Genomic DNA, 15,535 nt, shown 5'->3' with positions numbered 1-15,535 from the left:
ACGCCTTGAGTAGCTCTATTTGAAAAGGTAACGGTTATTAACCAACACCGTAAAGACACACAAACAAAGGTGCCGTAAAGAAAGCAGCTTCACATTGAGTTACCGCTATCATTGCCTTTGTGTTGTTTCCTCTTTCTCATACAAAAAAGGCACTAATTAGAAAACTTGCTCAGCTTGGTTCGTTCGTTCCGTGTAGGGGCTTTGCTATACCTTGCGGCATATTTGGCGATACATGTGTGCGTGCGTGTGTGTACATGTGTTGTATGGTTTGCTGCATCCGCCCAACAGCAGCGTCGGGTGCCAAACGTCATCCCGCCGGAAAAGGGTGGCACCAAGACTAACTACCATTTGCGAGCTCCTTTTTTGCTGCATGTAAGCGTGATCAACGCCCTTGAGCCAAACGCGATCTACTGACAGTGGGTAAGTTGTGAACAGTCTGTGGTTATAATTATTTATTACTGATCTTTAAAAAAAAGTATAAATATTTGTGGTATCAATCAAAAGTAAAACAATAAAACAATATATTCTTGATAAAACAATCAGGTTGATTTGAATAGAACCACATTAAGTTCAAGTAGTATTGAAAGCTCACGAAGCTTCCCATTTCCACCAAAGATTAGGCGCCTCCATATGCTATTCACAACTCTCGTAATCATTAGGATCGTTGTAGCTATTTTTTAAAATAATTTATTCTTGTAGCTTTGCACATAGAAGATTTAAAAATACTAAAATTATATCTATAAGTTGATATAACGTTTAGATTGATTTAATTAGTATCACATTGAGTTCATGTTTCGTTGAAAGCTCTTAAAGCTTCCCATTTCCACCAAGCACTGGGCGTCTCCATTTGTTAGGAATACAGTCTGAATTCAACAATTGAACGCTTTTTAGTATAACACTCGATAGTTGTTTGGCATTTCAATTAAAAAGTGTGCATTTGTATTAGAAACCTGGATTTTGAAATTTTCTCAAAATCCGTATGGCCTTTTGAGAAAAATTAAAAAAAAAAACTTTGGCAAAACGTACCAACTAAAAAGCCAGTAAGTTTAGGCTGTATTCATAAGTTTCAACATATGTAATTAGGTTGTTGTTGTTGTTAATGAATTTTCAGTTGAAATTTTGTTTGGCCATTGTTATGCTCATATTAAAAAAAATAATAAAACTGTTATGTACATGAATGTTTATGTTAAAAATCAGTAAAAAAATGCATCAATCAATAAGCATTACATGTGATGAAAAAGTAACACTTGAAAGCTGATAATTTTATAAGTTTATTATATTTTATAAATTTTGTTAAATTTTCTAAAGCAATTTGAATTTCTCGAAATTTGGCCACCCTTTTCCCCAAGGTACCATGGTGACTGGCGGTGACGCCTGCTTAAACAAGAAAGAAGCTTACGATACAATGCACCGAAACAGAGCGATAGAGCGAGCGCGAGAAAGCTGACTCGTTGACAAAGCAACAGAAAAGCACCTCGTAAGGTGCCGCTTTTTAGCTCATTTTTGCAAAAAGGGAACTGACTGCAGCGATGTTCGTTGTAAAAAAGGAGGGAAGAAAGAGACAAAAAACAGTGCGGCTGCCTGCCTAGTACCGTACACAGGAAGCAATGGAAGGTATCATCCCGCTTTTCGTTTGGCGCCGGGATGGGAATCATAAAGGAAACAACCTCGATAGGGCATGGGACCTTATCTGGGAGCGCCTGGGCTGGGATGATGCAACAGCTAATAAAGAGCTGCATTTGGTGCCGTCGGAGGTCTGCGGGTAAGCGAAAGCTTCTTGCAATCTTAAGGAAAAGTCGGTACGATGTAAGAGAGAGAGAGAGAGAGAGAAAGAGAAAGAAAGAGACATGGAGCGTATAAATAACAGCGTTATGAGTGCATTAGAGGAAAAAAGGAGTTGCACTGAATGTGTCTTCAAGGGATCAAAAGCTAGCAGCAGCAAAAGCAAGTAAAAAGGGAAAATGGTAGCATTTTCACGGTATTAGCAACAACTGACTGGTGGTTGGTTGGAAGAAAAAAAAAACCTGCATAGCTACATTGTTAGACGCCTCCAGCCCGAATAAGAAAGGAAACTGCTTACCACTAGGTCATAGAATGTGTAAAAACTCGTATAGGGGTGTGGTAAAAGTACTGTTTACTGCTGTTGGTTTCGCCCGCGGTTGCTACAAAGAATGGTGCTTAGGTATTTTTGTGTGTAAAAAAAAAACAATTTACTTTTGTGGACTTACATTCCTATCCCAGTTTAAGGAAAATTGCTATTTTGGGCCGATCTTCTTTAATAACGAAAAGGTGTAATTGATATGAAATATAAAGTAGATAACATGTTTCAATAAAAAGTAAAGATGCAAACAAACAGATAATAAATGAAAGAAGAGCAAGAGTTGAACAAAATAGTGGAAAATTGAGCAATAAAAGAGAAGTATGTTAAAATATTACGGGTTTCCTTCAGGAAAATAAGCAAAATTAATAAAAAGTTTTTTTTCATATTTTATTTCAAATTAAAGTATTTCCTTTAAATTACATTTCCTTACATTTTTCATTCAGCGCTCTTTACTTCTTAAATGTATCTTATATCTTTTCGCTCCATTCATTCATTCCTCCTTGATTATGTTAAAAAAAACACACACACACTTTCCTGTTACTTAGCAACGCATGCTTCCTATTGTAAACTAAAATTTAATTATGTTCGCCTTAGTTCCCTGCTCACAAGTCAACGAGCATACAGTTTTTTCCGCCCTTAAACAACATAGCAACATTCCGTTCGCTCGTGTAAGTTCATACACACTCCACACAGGGGAAGCGTTGACCCAGTTTAATCTTGTGCAGTTCTACAGAGTGTCAGTTGAAGTTGTTACTTACCCGTCCGCGCCTTCTTCCCGCGCCCGGAGCTCCCCTAGACTACATCGTGTTTGAAAATGGTGCGACTCCTGATGAGTACACAAACATACGCCCGACACGCTACGGCTTGTGTTTTCGTACGGAGCGCTTTTTTCACTGCGCTTCGCAGGAGATGATATTAGCACCATCGCGCACGAGTGCGAGGAATGCGTGATGGTGCCGGCAAGGATGGAAGATATATTAAATTCCTTCCGTCTCGAGATGACATCAGTATTTTATGCTTGTTTGCCATCTGGCTTTTGGGTGAGGGACGTGTGTGTGTGTGTGTGTGCGGGTTGGAATACGCTGATAGCGTCGTGCTTTGGAATTTGGCGTCGCCGTGCCAGTTTTAAAGCACGTAAAGTGTGAAATCGTCCCGGCTTAGCCCCGGTCTATTGAGAGTGTCTGTGCGGGAGGATAAGAGATAACAAGAAGGCCCGAGGGTGTGTGATAGGCGAAAGAGGAACGAAATGCTGGACAGCTTTTTAGTGAGTCTTATCAACAAATTACGGTGGTAAGTAATGAGGACAAAAAGGGGAATGAAAGGCTCGCAGAAATATTTGCATTTTATTGACGCGCATTATCATCACTGCCACTGAGGGTATCAGCTCGAACCCCCCTACTCACTTTAATGACGTGTCTCGAAAAATGCGGAAAATGTGAATTAAAAGTGTACAACCTACCAGGCGTCTCCATTTTCGGTCAGCTTTAAGGTGGTTTAATATCTAAAAATATTTTAAATTATCATTCAAGCGTGATTTATTATTTCAAAATTACAAAATTCAATATTTTACAGTGCATCAAATAAAAAAACCTTTAAGAATAATTTGTCATGTTACAGCTATTACCCGATTTGAATCATCCGATCGAAAAATTCCCTCACCCGGCTCAGCTCACGCTTACGGTACGACTCCGACTGACGAAAGCTTACACACTCCGCTCGATGCTTGTGTTCGTGTAACCAGCACGCCGCAAAGTACTCCGCAAAGATTCGATGCGAAAATTGGGGCACATCATCCCGCACTCCTAGTACGATTCCTGTCTTCTCATTGCTTTCAGCTAGCTTTTGAAGACATCGAGCGACCTCTAGCTGTTCCTTGTTCGACAGCAACGTAGCTCTGTCGTCCTTGTCGAACATCACAACCAGCGCTAAAAGCAAATGTCTTCGCTTCAACTGTTGGCGAGCTTCCTCGTTTTTAATAATCTGCGCTGCATTATACGTAACAGTGTCGGTTAGGCCAGTTTTACCAATTTGTAGTATTTGCATCTTTCTGTCAACAAATTCTGTAATCATTCGTAATTGATCGTTGTTAGTTGGGTTGAAGATTGCATGTGAAATTGTACGTTGTTCAAAATTAACGTGCTGTCTAACTACAGGCAATAGCATTCTTGCTCCCATGTGAAGAAACAGAGGAATAGATTTCAGCTCACTAATACTTTCCATTAAGCGATCGTACAAAATCGCTACAACCGTTATGCGATCCCTTTCCTCGCACCGTTTGTAAGCTTCAAGTTCGCTAGTCAAATAATTGTGCACAAATCTTAATTCATCGCGCATTGCAAACGGTTCTAGCTGGTGTATTTTACAACTGGGAAAAGCTTGCTCCATCTCAGCTTTGAAATCGTACGGTCTGGAGGAAAGGTAAAGCTTTCCAATGCCATCCACACCTGCGAGCCGTGACAAGAACTTGATTGCAAGCTGCTTATAATGTGGAGCAATCTCATCAAACCCATCCAGCAGGAGTAGAAGCTGTTTTTCATTAAACTTCTCTGCAAACAATCGCAACTCTAGCAGCTCTTCTACGGCTAGTTTGGATGAGCTAATTTGATCTTTATCGAGCACAACTTTACCTTCTGAGATCGTAAACAGGCGGGCGGCTTCATCAGCCCGCTCTCTTATGCTATCGGTATCTCTTACTGATTGTGCGTTAACATTGCTCACACACAGTGTCAAATGGATAAGCCGGTACAGGATTCTCACGATGGCTGTGTCATCCATCCTGCTGGGGTCGGCGGCCGTCTTAAGGCGAGCAAAATCGGCACTATAGCTCAAAGCGATCATGCGTATGACAAACGGCGATGGCTTATCATTCGATAGATGAGACGCTAGTGCAATAAAGAAGGTGGATTTTCCGTACCCAGCGTCATCTAGGATTATGTGCACTTTCGCTTCATTGTTGGGCTTTAGCTCTTCAGGACAGAGGTGAGCGTCGCTAGGCAAGGTAATGGCAGAGTTTAAGTGCGTCAAACCGGTTGAAGACTCTAATGAAAATCTATCAAACGGTATTACTTGAAGATCTGATGGATATTCTAATTCGATTCTTTCTTCTTGTAATACAGGTATACTGCTACGTTCTCCATAATATGCAATAGAACGGGAAATGTACCATTTGCTGATGTTTTCAAAGCTCTTATTGTTGCAATATTCATTCTTTTGCTCATCCGTTTCGCTACACCTTTCCAACACTCCACACAAAAAACTTAATGTATCATCGTCTCGTACAGCCCTATTGAAAGTGATAGTTGTTCCAAAAATCGTGAAATGTTTATGCAGTTTTAACAACCGTTCGTTTGCTTCCTCCGTAAGATCACGAACGAAGAAACGATCTGCGTTTAAATTGTCCTCGGTTAGTTGTTGAACGAGAATGGACTTAATTTTGTATTTACTTGAATGTCTCTGGACTGCACGAATATCTTCTAGGGCTGGTTGACCATAAATGACAAAAATGTAACGTGATGTGAGATCAACATCAAATAAGAACTCCATCACATCACGAACGATCTCACGAATGTTTCCTTTCACTTGGCTTGATGAAGCGTTTACAAATAAACAATCATACTGTCGGAGGGCTGAAGCTTGTGCAATAATTATTGAACTGACATTAACGTTGTTTTTGCTAAAAAAGCAATGAACATCAAGCGACGAACTGTTACAGATAAATCGATAGAGCGAAGAGTCTTTCAGACAATCTTCCTGTAATTCGATAAATGGATATTCATTGCGCACTGATTGAAAGTGTTCTTGTGTCAGTACTCGCAGCATGTTGAAGCTTTCGTTCGCATTTACTTCGATGTACTTTTCTTTGAGCTGCTTCAGCGTGATCGTGCTCGATCCTTCCCCTCGGAGTGCTTCCAGCAGCAGGGTTTGCAGATTTTCAAATGTTCCCTTTCGATCGCGCACCCAGCTGGGTATCAGTTCGTGAGCGTCGCTTAGCAGATTCGATTCGCTTTTCGATCCACACACCAACAGGAACTCGTCACAAAATTGGTGGATTATTCGATCGATTTGCTCAAAGCAAAACTGATCCACAGAGCCAGTGTTTGTAGCGGTGTTAGGGATATCAATGAAAGCGTTTGAAATCGTTAACTGTATCGCTTCTTCTTTGGGCTTATTTTGAGGCAGCTTTCCGTACTCTCGCTCAACGATGATGCGAAGCCTTCCCATGGGCGTGGCATCGTGTGCTGTCCAAAACTCACGCTTGAATGTGAACACGCTCGACGTGACCCGTTCCACCGACATTGCAATTAAGTTATGGTAGAACCTAATGAGTGTGTCGTTTGAATTGATTTCCTCACCAGTTTTGGCGTGAGTCGCGAGCAGTTTGCCAAGCTTTTCCAAACTGACTCTTCGCAGATCTTTAAACAGTGCGGCGAACTTGCCTTCTCGCTTGAAGGAATAGCATGTAGCGTTAATCAAATCACAAAATGATAGAATATCACTCACATCATAGTGTCGCTGGGTGAAATATTGCATCATCTTATCATCGATCGTTGCATTGGTGCAGAGTAAGTACGCATGCGAACCACTGGAAACGGGCCGATAGTGGTCCAGATACGATCGAAAGTACATGGGAATGGAGAACGGAGTGCTGGAGGCCTTTTTCGTGAAGAAATCTCCTTCCGTGAGTGGTTTCGTGTTTTCCGAGGAGAGTTTATGCTTGGCCTGGATGTAAATGGTACCTTTCGGGGTGGTGGATGACGCGTAGCGGATCACTATGTCATCAAACTTGCCCGCCTCACAGTCTTCCATGGTGATGCTGAGGTGGGGCAGCGTTCCTTTACGATGAAGATTGTACGAGTGCAGCAGTATCACCATTCCGAGCCGTAGATGGTAGAACATCCCGTGATAGGAAGAGCTAACGCTCTGGCTGGCAGTTGCATTTGGGACATTTTCAGTGTCTAATTTTGTCTTTTTTGCTGGTGCTTCCATGTCGATATTGCTGGGGTTAAAACCTTAAAATAAAATGATAAATGACATAATAAGATGATATTTTACATACCAATGATCGTACAACATATGACTTTCTCGCTTTTTTAAAAAGGATTATACATGTTTCTTCATATCCAGATGCTGCAGTATTTTCTAGAGGAAAGAGTTTTAAATCTATAAAATTGATTTGAATTATTTTATATTTATTTGATAATAATTGGAAGTGAATTTAAATGAAAGTAAAATAATTAAGTAAATTATGAGACATTGTTTATTATATCAGATTTAAACATAGTTATTTGAATTTTCTCGAATAATTTAATTGCTTTTTTGAAAATAAATTCACAATCGCAATGTATTTTTTATTGAAGTAAACAAAAAAATAAAGAAAATGTAGAACGTTACTACCGAATTCATAGACATATTTGAGATTTCTAAAAATGATTTTAATATTTTAGTAATGAACAGCTAGCTTTGCTACTGGTGTGCCGTAATGCCCTGTTAACCTCCATAGAGTTGTGCAGTTAACCCTGCCGACAACAACGGCTTATGATTGTTTTGTTTGCATTGCACTGACTGTTGATAAATTTGGTTCCAAAAATTCGTAAGCAAGTAGTGGTAATCGTAGCTAACGTACACGCACACTGCGAGTGTACCATGTTGACGTTGAGAGCGCAATGCGTATCACTTATACTACTGAACATGCTCAGGCGTCAAGAGTTAAATATCACTTTATTCACATAACGAACGAAAGTCCAAATCACTGTCAAAGTCAATTAAAATATGCGTTCCAGTTCCAGTGATTGAAAGGATTAGTTTAACAAGCTGCCCCTGATAAACTCACTCGCTTTACACACATCACAAATCACTTACACTTGTAGCATTAGCGCAAGCCGGTAGCGACAAAAGACGCACGTTCGTGCGTATGGGTAACAAGCGACTGAGTGAGTGCCATCGACACGCGCACGATTGATTGAGACTCTCACAGTATTGAACCAGCGCTTAGCGCGCTGCCATAGTGTGCGTTACTGTTGATAAGGTAACATTCGTTAGCTGTATGTGTATTTTGAGTCGCACTTTTGTCAAACTACGAATTAAGGTAAAGGGTGGTTCATTGTAAATAATGCAAAAAAAGCTAAATTTCACATACACAACAACAATGACATGGAAAAACTAAAACTATTTTAAAACTCTCTTTCAGGTGTGTTAGTTTAATACGTTTGTTTCATAATCCCACCCCAGTGGACCGATTACATTAGACAGCCAGTTTCGCTCCGCTCTGCTCTTAGTGGCTGCACGCCGCCCTGGTTTAAGCTATTTACATCCAAATTTATTGTTCGTACAACTTTAAGCGGATTAGTATATAATTTCGCTGCACAATTTTCGGGCCAGGGAGGGATTATTAATTTCTGCTGCACACGCGCAACACACACCGATGTGCGTCTGTAACGTCCTCTAGAATATACGCCCAGCGCACAGCCTCCCAGTTAAGCGGGCCTCCACCCGCTGGTTGGTGAAGCACCACACTCAGCCTCAGCTTTCACGGGTATGAGGTACAAACCGGTTGCATCCTAAAATTGTGGTCGATCTAATGGCGCGGGAAACGGGGGGAAAACGTTTTGCGGCAAGTTTTGCCAACCACTTCAAAATTAATAATCGGATTTTGTGGAAAATGGAAGAAACTCGATCACTGGTACGTGGCAGAAACGCAACGCAGCCGGGTACCAGGAGGGAATTTTTGGGTGTAAATTTTGCTGCCGAAAGCTGTTGTGGTGATTTGTTTGCGGTAACACGTTCCAGGACGAAATGTTGTAAATTATAGTTTACTTTGCAAAACATTCTGTACAATGTTGTTTAAATATTAATATTTATAGTGGAATACTTTGGCAAATGAAGCTTAACAGAGAAACGAACGCTCTCGAGCTTTCCCGCAATACACGAGTTGTTGGAAGAAACTTTCCAATGGAAATAGATCGTCTTACAATTGCTGTAATCGCATCACCGACCAACCGGATCGGTCCGAAACGGCACCGGCCCTTGCCGAAAGCTTGGAAGCGAAAAGTTTGTCTCGCTGCAGCGGAACTACCGACACTCGAACCGACACTGGAAGCAACTGGGCCAACTGGCTGAAGTAATTTCCGCCGTTCTGCGCATTACGCTGCACAACTTTGGCCAGTGGAGCGTTCGAATTAGTTTTGACGAGTTTCGGCAAGGGAGAGGGGGGGAATTTCTTCACTACTTTGTGGATGAGGAGGTATGGACAGTGATAAGAATTCTAATCCAATTGATGGTTGGCGAAACGGTTCACCATGAGTTTTGGAGGTGGAGGGATGAATTTTGGTGCAAGTTTATCCCGTTTTCTGTGAAGAGCGTCGAAAGTTTGGCTCATTCCCGGTGGAAATGAAGAATGCGAGTATCGTTGATTAATGGCTTTTGAAATAGATAGAGTAGAGCGGTGAAAGAGAAGTTTATTTTCGATTGGCTATAGAAACTAGTTAAGCAAAGCATGTTGCTTGGCAAGATCAATACTACGATGATGGTTTGTAGGTTAGTAAACTGTTGTAGTTAATTTTTGAAATGTCTTCAAGAGCTAATAAATGTTTCTCTGAAATTCCATGAAGTTACATGTTTATTAAGTTGCACCGTCAAGAATTGTTCAGAAAGTTCGAAAGTAATGAACGGTTCCCGCTAAACGGTTCATTATTACACTCACTTTGTCAAGCGTTGTGCATAGCTTCAGGCGTTTTGATGTTGTTGAAAATGTTAATGTTTTCAATTATGTTCATGAATCCAACAGTGAGGTTGATAAAAATGGGTTTGGATAGAGGTTTAGAAATTATTTAAAAAAAACGAACAATGAAAAAGTAGTCATGTAAATCAAGAATATTCATATTGCTCAGAACAACATCACATACACTTTTAGCTATAATAAATCCAAATAAAGACCCAAATAATGGCTCGTTTGAAAGGTCAGCTTTTATCAAGAGAAATACTCAACAATCGGGTTAATTCGTTATTTCGGCTTCGAAGCCTATTACTAGATTCAGCAAAACCAATCAATCATTCAATCTGGTTTTTTTTTATCTCCAGTAGTATGCAATTTTTAATGATCTTTTAGTAGTTTTATCGTGAGTTTTCTATTTTATTTTCGTTGAATTAATGCCAAATATTTTAATAAAGGCTGAAATTCGAGACAGCTGTAATGCGTTATTTAACTCTACTATTTTAACATTTCCCGACTATAACGACAGCAGGTCAGTTCTTTACTATGCCATTATGTCCCTTGATGTGATATTCATGTATTATAGCCAATTATTTATTCATTTATTTCTCAACAGGACATTTCGATATGGCTGAAATTCTTTTCATCTAGGAATTATTCTGTATATATGTTTGAGTTTATTGTTTCATTGGTGACGAAAGCCCGGGTTTTGTGCCTTCACCTACCAATGATTTGTTATTACTTCAATATGCCGACAAATTTATTAGCAAAATAGTATTTATATTTGTTGGAGACATTATATCATGCTTGGGTAATATTAAATATTTAACCAGTGACCTCAGTTATAAAGATTTTTTAGATTTTTTTCCTAGTGGTTTCACAATTTTTTATTCAACCATATAACTCTCTCGTTAATAACTATTGAACACAAGCACGTACATCCTAATTCCTTGCAATGAAAACTTATCTTCACTACAAGCTTCTCAGTGTTGTTAAAGTTTCTATTAGAAATGGTATTAGAATCACTTACAAAATCTAATTAAATATCTCAAAAATTCAATGAAACATCACACAGACTAATCGGGTCTATAAAGACGTCCGATTGATTAAGGCTTTCTCCCATCGTCCAACGATGATCCGTTGTGCATTATGGATTGCTTGTTGCACTTGTCCACTACCCTCTTGCTTGTTCGAAAGCAGCCACAATAAATCATCCCAACAAACAACGGTTACTACACATCCTGAGCCTGATTCAGCGCAAATTTTAATTGAGAAATATGAAACACCACCCCGTGCACACCGTACACACCGGCTGGCAGTACATCATCACTGGAGCCAAAGGAGAGTGCTGCAGGCCAGAGCCATCGAACCGAAAACTTAATGTCGAACGAGGGAGCAAAAAACGGAATGAAGGGCATGGATGGTTGCAGGCAAATTGCGTCGAGCATTACCGCCCGTACGCACCCCGAATGTCCCGGAGGGGAATGTTCGAATGCTAATGAAGAGTGCAGGGAGAAGATTGTTTCTGTGTGTGCGTGTGTGAAAGGTAGGTCCGTAGGCCCATTCGGAGGGACCCGGAGGGCGAAATGAGCTGGACGCGCCGTTGGGCAATCTGTGATATAATGTTCCCGTTTCACGTATCGGAATGCAAATTGTATCAGCGTGTAAGCTCCATAATTGAATTTTATGAGATACTGGTCGCTGGCACTGGCTGATGATGCTGATGATGAGCACGATGATGTCGGAGGGAAAAGCGATTTTCGACGCTGAATACCATCGCGTACAGCGGGGGAAAGGAAAATGTCAAGCGGCGATTTCAGCTGCTTAATGATCGTTCCGGGCTGTTCGATGGGTGAAATCCCGGAATGGGAATGCAAATTGCGAGGCAGCAGTGCAGGTGATACGCAATGCAATGGGAAATTGGTCATGCGTTTCTGACGGTGCAAGCTTTAAGCTGCATTTAAAATGTAATCGAGAATTAAGCCATACTTTCCGGGGTGAGTGTGAATAAAAGGCCACACTCTGAAAAGTGTGATGCTGCATTTAACTGACTCAAAAACAGAATGAAAGTTTCAATAGAAAAGTACGATTCCAACCCGAATGCAGACAGGGTCATCACGATGAGGCTAACCTCTCTAGTGTACACGTGTACACTAATTGTAGTTTTATGGATCGACTTTCCGACCCGAACCGACTCGAATTGCTCGTAAAGCGGCACCGTTTGGGTGCTATGAGATTGGCTTTTAATTCCATACAAGGGGCCAACCACTCGAAAGGAGAGCAATTCGTCGAACCACCGGCGAGGAGGATGCCGTTTCGAGGTAGCGTAAGATGATACCTTTCCCTTCAACACACACACACACACACACACACACACACACACACACACACACACACACACACACACACACACACCATCGGACGTTCGTTTGGGGGGTTGGGGAAAGGTAAATACAGTAGTAAAAATTTAAGTAACTACCTGGAACAGATTTTATGGCACACGATTTGGGAAAATTTATGCGTCTCGCGTTAATATAAACAACTTTATCATAAAGTGCAAACAACCTTACGTTGTTGCCGTTGTTGGTCTCCTCGCCCATCGTACGTCGTTCATCGCTTCCGGTTTGCTGGGGGTAATGGGGAGGGCTCTTTTGAGGCCGGTTTCTTTTTTTTTTTTGTGACTCGCAGGAGGGTCGACTAGGTTTAAAGGCACAGCAATTTGCAGCAGGATCAAAGATCATAAATGCTACCAACGGTCTGGGTGTTTGTGGAGCACCTTTTTCGGAAGGATCGTTTACCTATTTGCTTGGGTCTCGAGGGGATTTTAGAGCACTGGCACTGGCACTCAGCTCATCCATTTCGTACGATAAATGAGTGTGTTGCTGGGCAGTAAACAAGCTATTGCAATTGCTTTACTTGGAATGGTTCATCGGGTGGTCTATGTAATAGTGAGGAACCTTATTGTGTGGGCAAGTAATTAGTAGATAATAAGTTGTATAAAAGCAAGCGTGTTTAGTGAAGCTATGCGAATAAGGGGATTTTTTTAAAATAATAAAAAGAGAAATTAACAGCGCAGATGTTCGTTTGATTCGTTTCTTTTATAATTATTCATTATACATTATTATCCTTTCATAATTCTAGAGAAAAAAAAATACTTTTGACATTCCCTTAAAACGCTCCATAAAATACCGAAGGGAAGTGCAAAAGGAAGATTTAAGAGAATGAACCTTTTAAAACGCCTAAAGGTATGCAATTTTACGTTTTTCTAATAAACGTTTAGTTGATGAGGTGCAAACAGTTATTAAGCAAACTTGTTAAAATTTTATAATTTAAACATTAACCACACTAAAAGTCATGTTAAACTTTAATCAATAAATCTTCCGTTATTTAAATCCAGCAACAGCTATCAAGGCGATATCATTGTTTTATTTAAACGTTAAATGAACAGATGAAAAGATTTGTGAAAAAGCTCGGTTTTCAGCTGTTCAGAAAAACAAACAACAAAAACTTCTCCTCCTCCTCCTCCTCCTCCTCCTCCTCCTCCTCCTCCTCCTCCTCCTCCTCCTCCTCCTCCTCCTCCTCCTCCTCCTCCTCCTCCTCCTCCTCCTCCTCCTCCTCGTTCTTCTTCTTCTTCTTCTTCTTCTTCTTCTTCTTCTTCTTCTTCTTCTTCTTCTTCTTCTTCTTCTTCTTCTTCTTCTTCTTCTTCTTCTTCTTCTTCTTCTTCTTCTTCTTCTTCTTCTTCTTCTTCTTCTTCTTCTTCTTCTTCTTCTTCTTCTTCTTCTTCTTCTTCTTCTTCTTCTTCTTCTTCTTCTTCTTCTTCTTCTTCTTCTTCTTCTTCTTCTTCTGGCTCAACAACCGTTGTCAACAGTCAATGCCTGCCTGTACCACTTGTGGGCTTGGCTTTCAGTGACTAATTACACATACGAATTATACAAAATTCATCAATTTATTAGTATATGTTTGATTTTAGTGATATGTTCCTGAAGACTACGCTTCTTGAAGTGTATTAGGTAGATTTAAGGTTGAAAATGATATGAGTAGAATAAGACATATTTTTTGCTATAAAATGTGCTCTCTTGTCAAGCATTGGGTGTAAAAACACATTGTGCGCTACAACAGACTACGCACGTGACGTGAATGGACCAAAACCCATCGAGCCTTCAGAAGCATTCGCTTTTTTCTGGTATTCCTGCCCCAAAATGACAGCAAATTATATCGCTTTGCTAAGACGCTTCTGACGTGCCGAAGGCGCCTAAAAGTAGTCTCGGCTAATGGTGAGTAGTTTCTGCACAGTTCTTCATCCTGCCACACACACACACACACACTTACTGGCACGCGTTTAAACATACTTTCCCGATCGAAGTCCCACTTCTCATTGATTGCCGTATGCCGGATGGTTTCGTTTCCGTTTTGTGGCCCCATTTACCCATGTTGGGCATGGTGCAGCGGGTCGAGCTGTGGCTTTTATTTCCTACCATTCATCAGCCCGCACAGCACTCGAGTTGTCTTTCGTCGGTGGACGGGTTCGACGTCTTTCCCGGGGAGCGCCGAACGTTTGAGTAGCCTTCCAATAAACGATATCCACTTACGTTCGCCATTTTCCACTACGGGGCCCGACGTTCCGATTCCCATCCGGCACATGGGGCACAAGTGTGTGTGTATGTGTGGGGGGGGGGGGGGAGAAGGGAAGGACTCCCGCTTTGGCCGGAGTGCCGTAGTGTTATTATTTGCACGCCTCAGCCCGAGCGATAATGGTATCTCGTAATTCTTTGCTGATGTTGTTTGCATAATTTGATGTTGCCCGTTATTTTGGGGAGTGGTGTAATTTTTCCTCGCGTCCGGTTTGTTTGTGTGAGACTGGTTCGGTCGATGACGGAATGGTTCGGGATGTGTGTGGTACAAATGGTACACTTCTAGCGTTTATTGGGTGCTAATGATGCGAATGGAACGGTGTGGCATATGTTACCCTGGAGAGTTGTTTAAAGCATCCATGACTAAAGGGACTGTGGCTGTGTGTAAGGGGAATTCCGTTGAGTTATTTAGTCAAGAAACCTAATTTTAGAGCTGAATAGGTATATTTTCCTATTGAATTACCTTTTACCCGTCTTTGTTCATCTATTTCAAACACAAAACACGTGTACAGCAGAACTGTCAAACGAAACATGGCACCAAACGTCAGCTTAATGTCATTGGCGTATTATTTCCTTGCCAACCAAATTAAGCCTCCTAATTCTACAGCCGATTGAAACGTTGCACAATGTACTAATGGCATTGATGTGCTCAAAAAGCTTTCGCTTCGTTGCAGAACCCTCTCTCACAGGTCGCCCCCAAACCACCCCCGACCAACTTTCGCACCAGGAACATGCGCACGTGCTGGCGCGCTCGAAGCGCACCAGCCTGCTAGACGCCCCGAACGAGGAGCAGTGTAGTGTCGGCAGTGACAGCAGTTTATCAGTTATTCACATCATGTCGCATTACATTCAACAACATTTCACTTCTGCCATTGCCAGGCCTTTTGGTTGCTGCCGCCGGCAATGGAAGCCCTTGAAAACCTTCTCCCCGGCCCGCGTGGGCAGGCAGGCAGGCAGGGGTGTATCATTTCAATTGGATAATTTGTATAATCACTCCAATCAGGGAGGCTTGATTGCAGAAGCAGCAGAAGTAGCAGGCAGAAGCTCACTACCGAGCCGAGTCGGCTCTGTTTTTGTAGTCGCTGCTGAAATGTA

The 15,535-nt window shown here is 41.3% G+C and overlaps 1 protein-coding gene across 3 annotated transcripts; it reads right to left on the bottom strand.

Moving 5' to 3' along the window:
• Positions 1-3,613: 3,613 nt before the first annotated feature.
• On the bottom strand, positions 3,614-8,046 carry LOC133393687 (uncharacterized). 3 transcript variants are annotated; one of them, XM_061659658.1, is made up of 3 exons: positions 7,961-8,046; positions 6,602-7,240; positions 3,614-4,161 (listed from the first exon to the last, which is right to left on the bottom strand). In XM_061659658.1, exons 2-3 carry the CDS (start codon positions 7,085-7,087, stop codon positions 4,111-4,113), a joined length of 537 nt encoding a protein of 178 aa, XP_061515642.1. In that variant the 5' UTR covers positions 7,088-7,240; positions 7,961-8,046; the 3' UTR covers positions 3,614-4,110. The 3 variants fall into 3 exon arrangements, with proteins under 3 accessions (XP_061515642.1, XP_061515640.1, XP_061515641.1); XM_061659656.1 differs by having other exon boundaries at positions 3,614-7,240; XM_061659657.1 differs by having other exon boundaries at positions 3,614-7,110; positions 7,961-8,029.
• Positions 8,047-15,535: the final 7,489 nt, after the last annotated feature.

This window comes from Anopheles gambiae, chromosome 3, assembly GCF_943734735.2.
Source record: "Anopheles gambiae chromosome 3, idAnoGambNW_F1_1, whole genome shotgun sequence".
Taxonomy (NCBI): Eukaryota; Metazoa; Arthropoda; class Insecta; order Diptera; family Culicidae; genus Anopheles; species Anopheles gambiae.
The sequence above is the reverse complement of the archived record's forward strand: the minus strand, read 5'-3'. Positions and strand labels throughout refer to the sequence as shown.

Bases quoted from the DNA above. Each gene is read 5' to 3' on its own strand.
- LOC133393687 (XM_061659656.1), bottom strand. From the start codon at position 7,087: ATGGAAGCACCAGCAAAAAAGACAAAATTAGACACTGAAAATGTCCCA.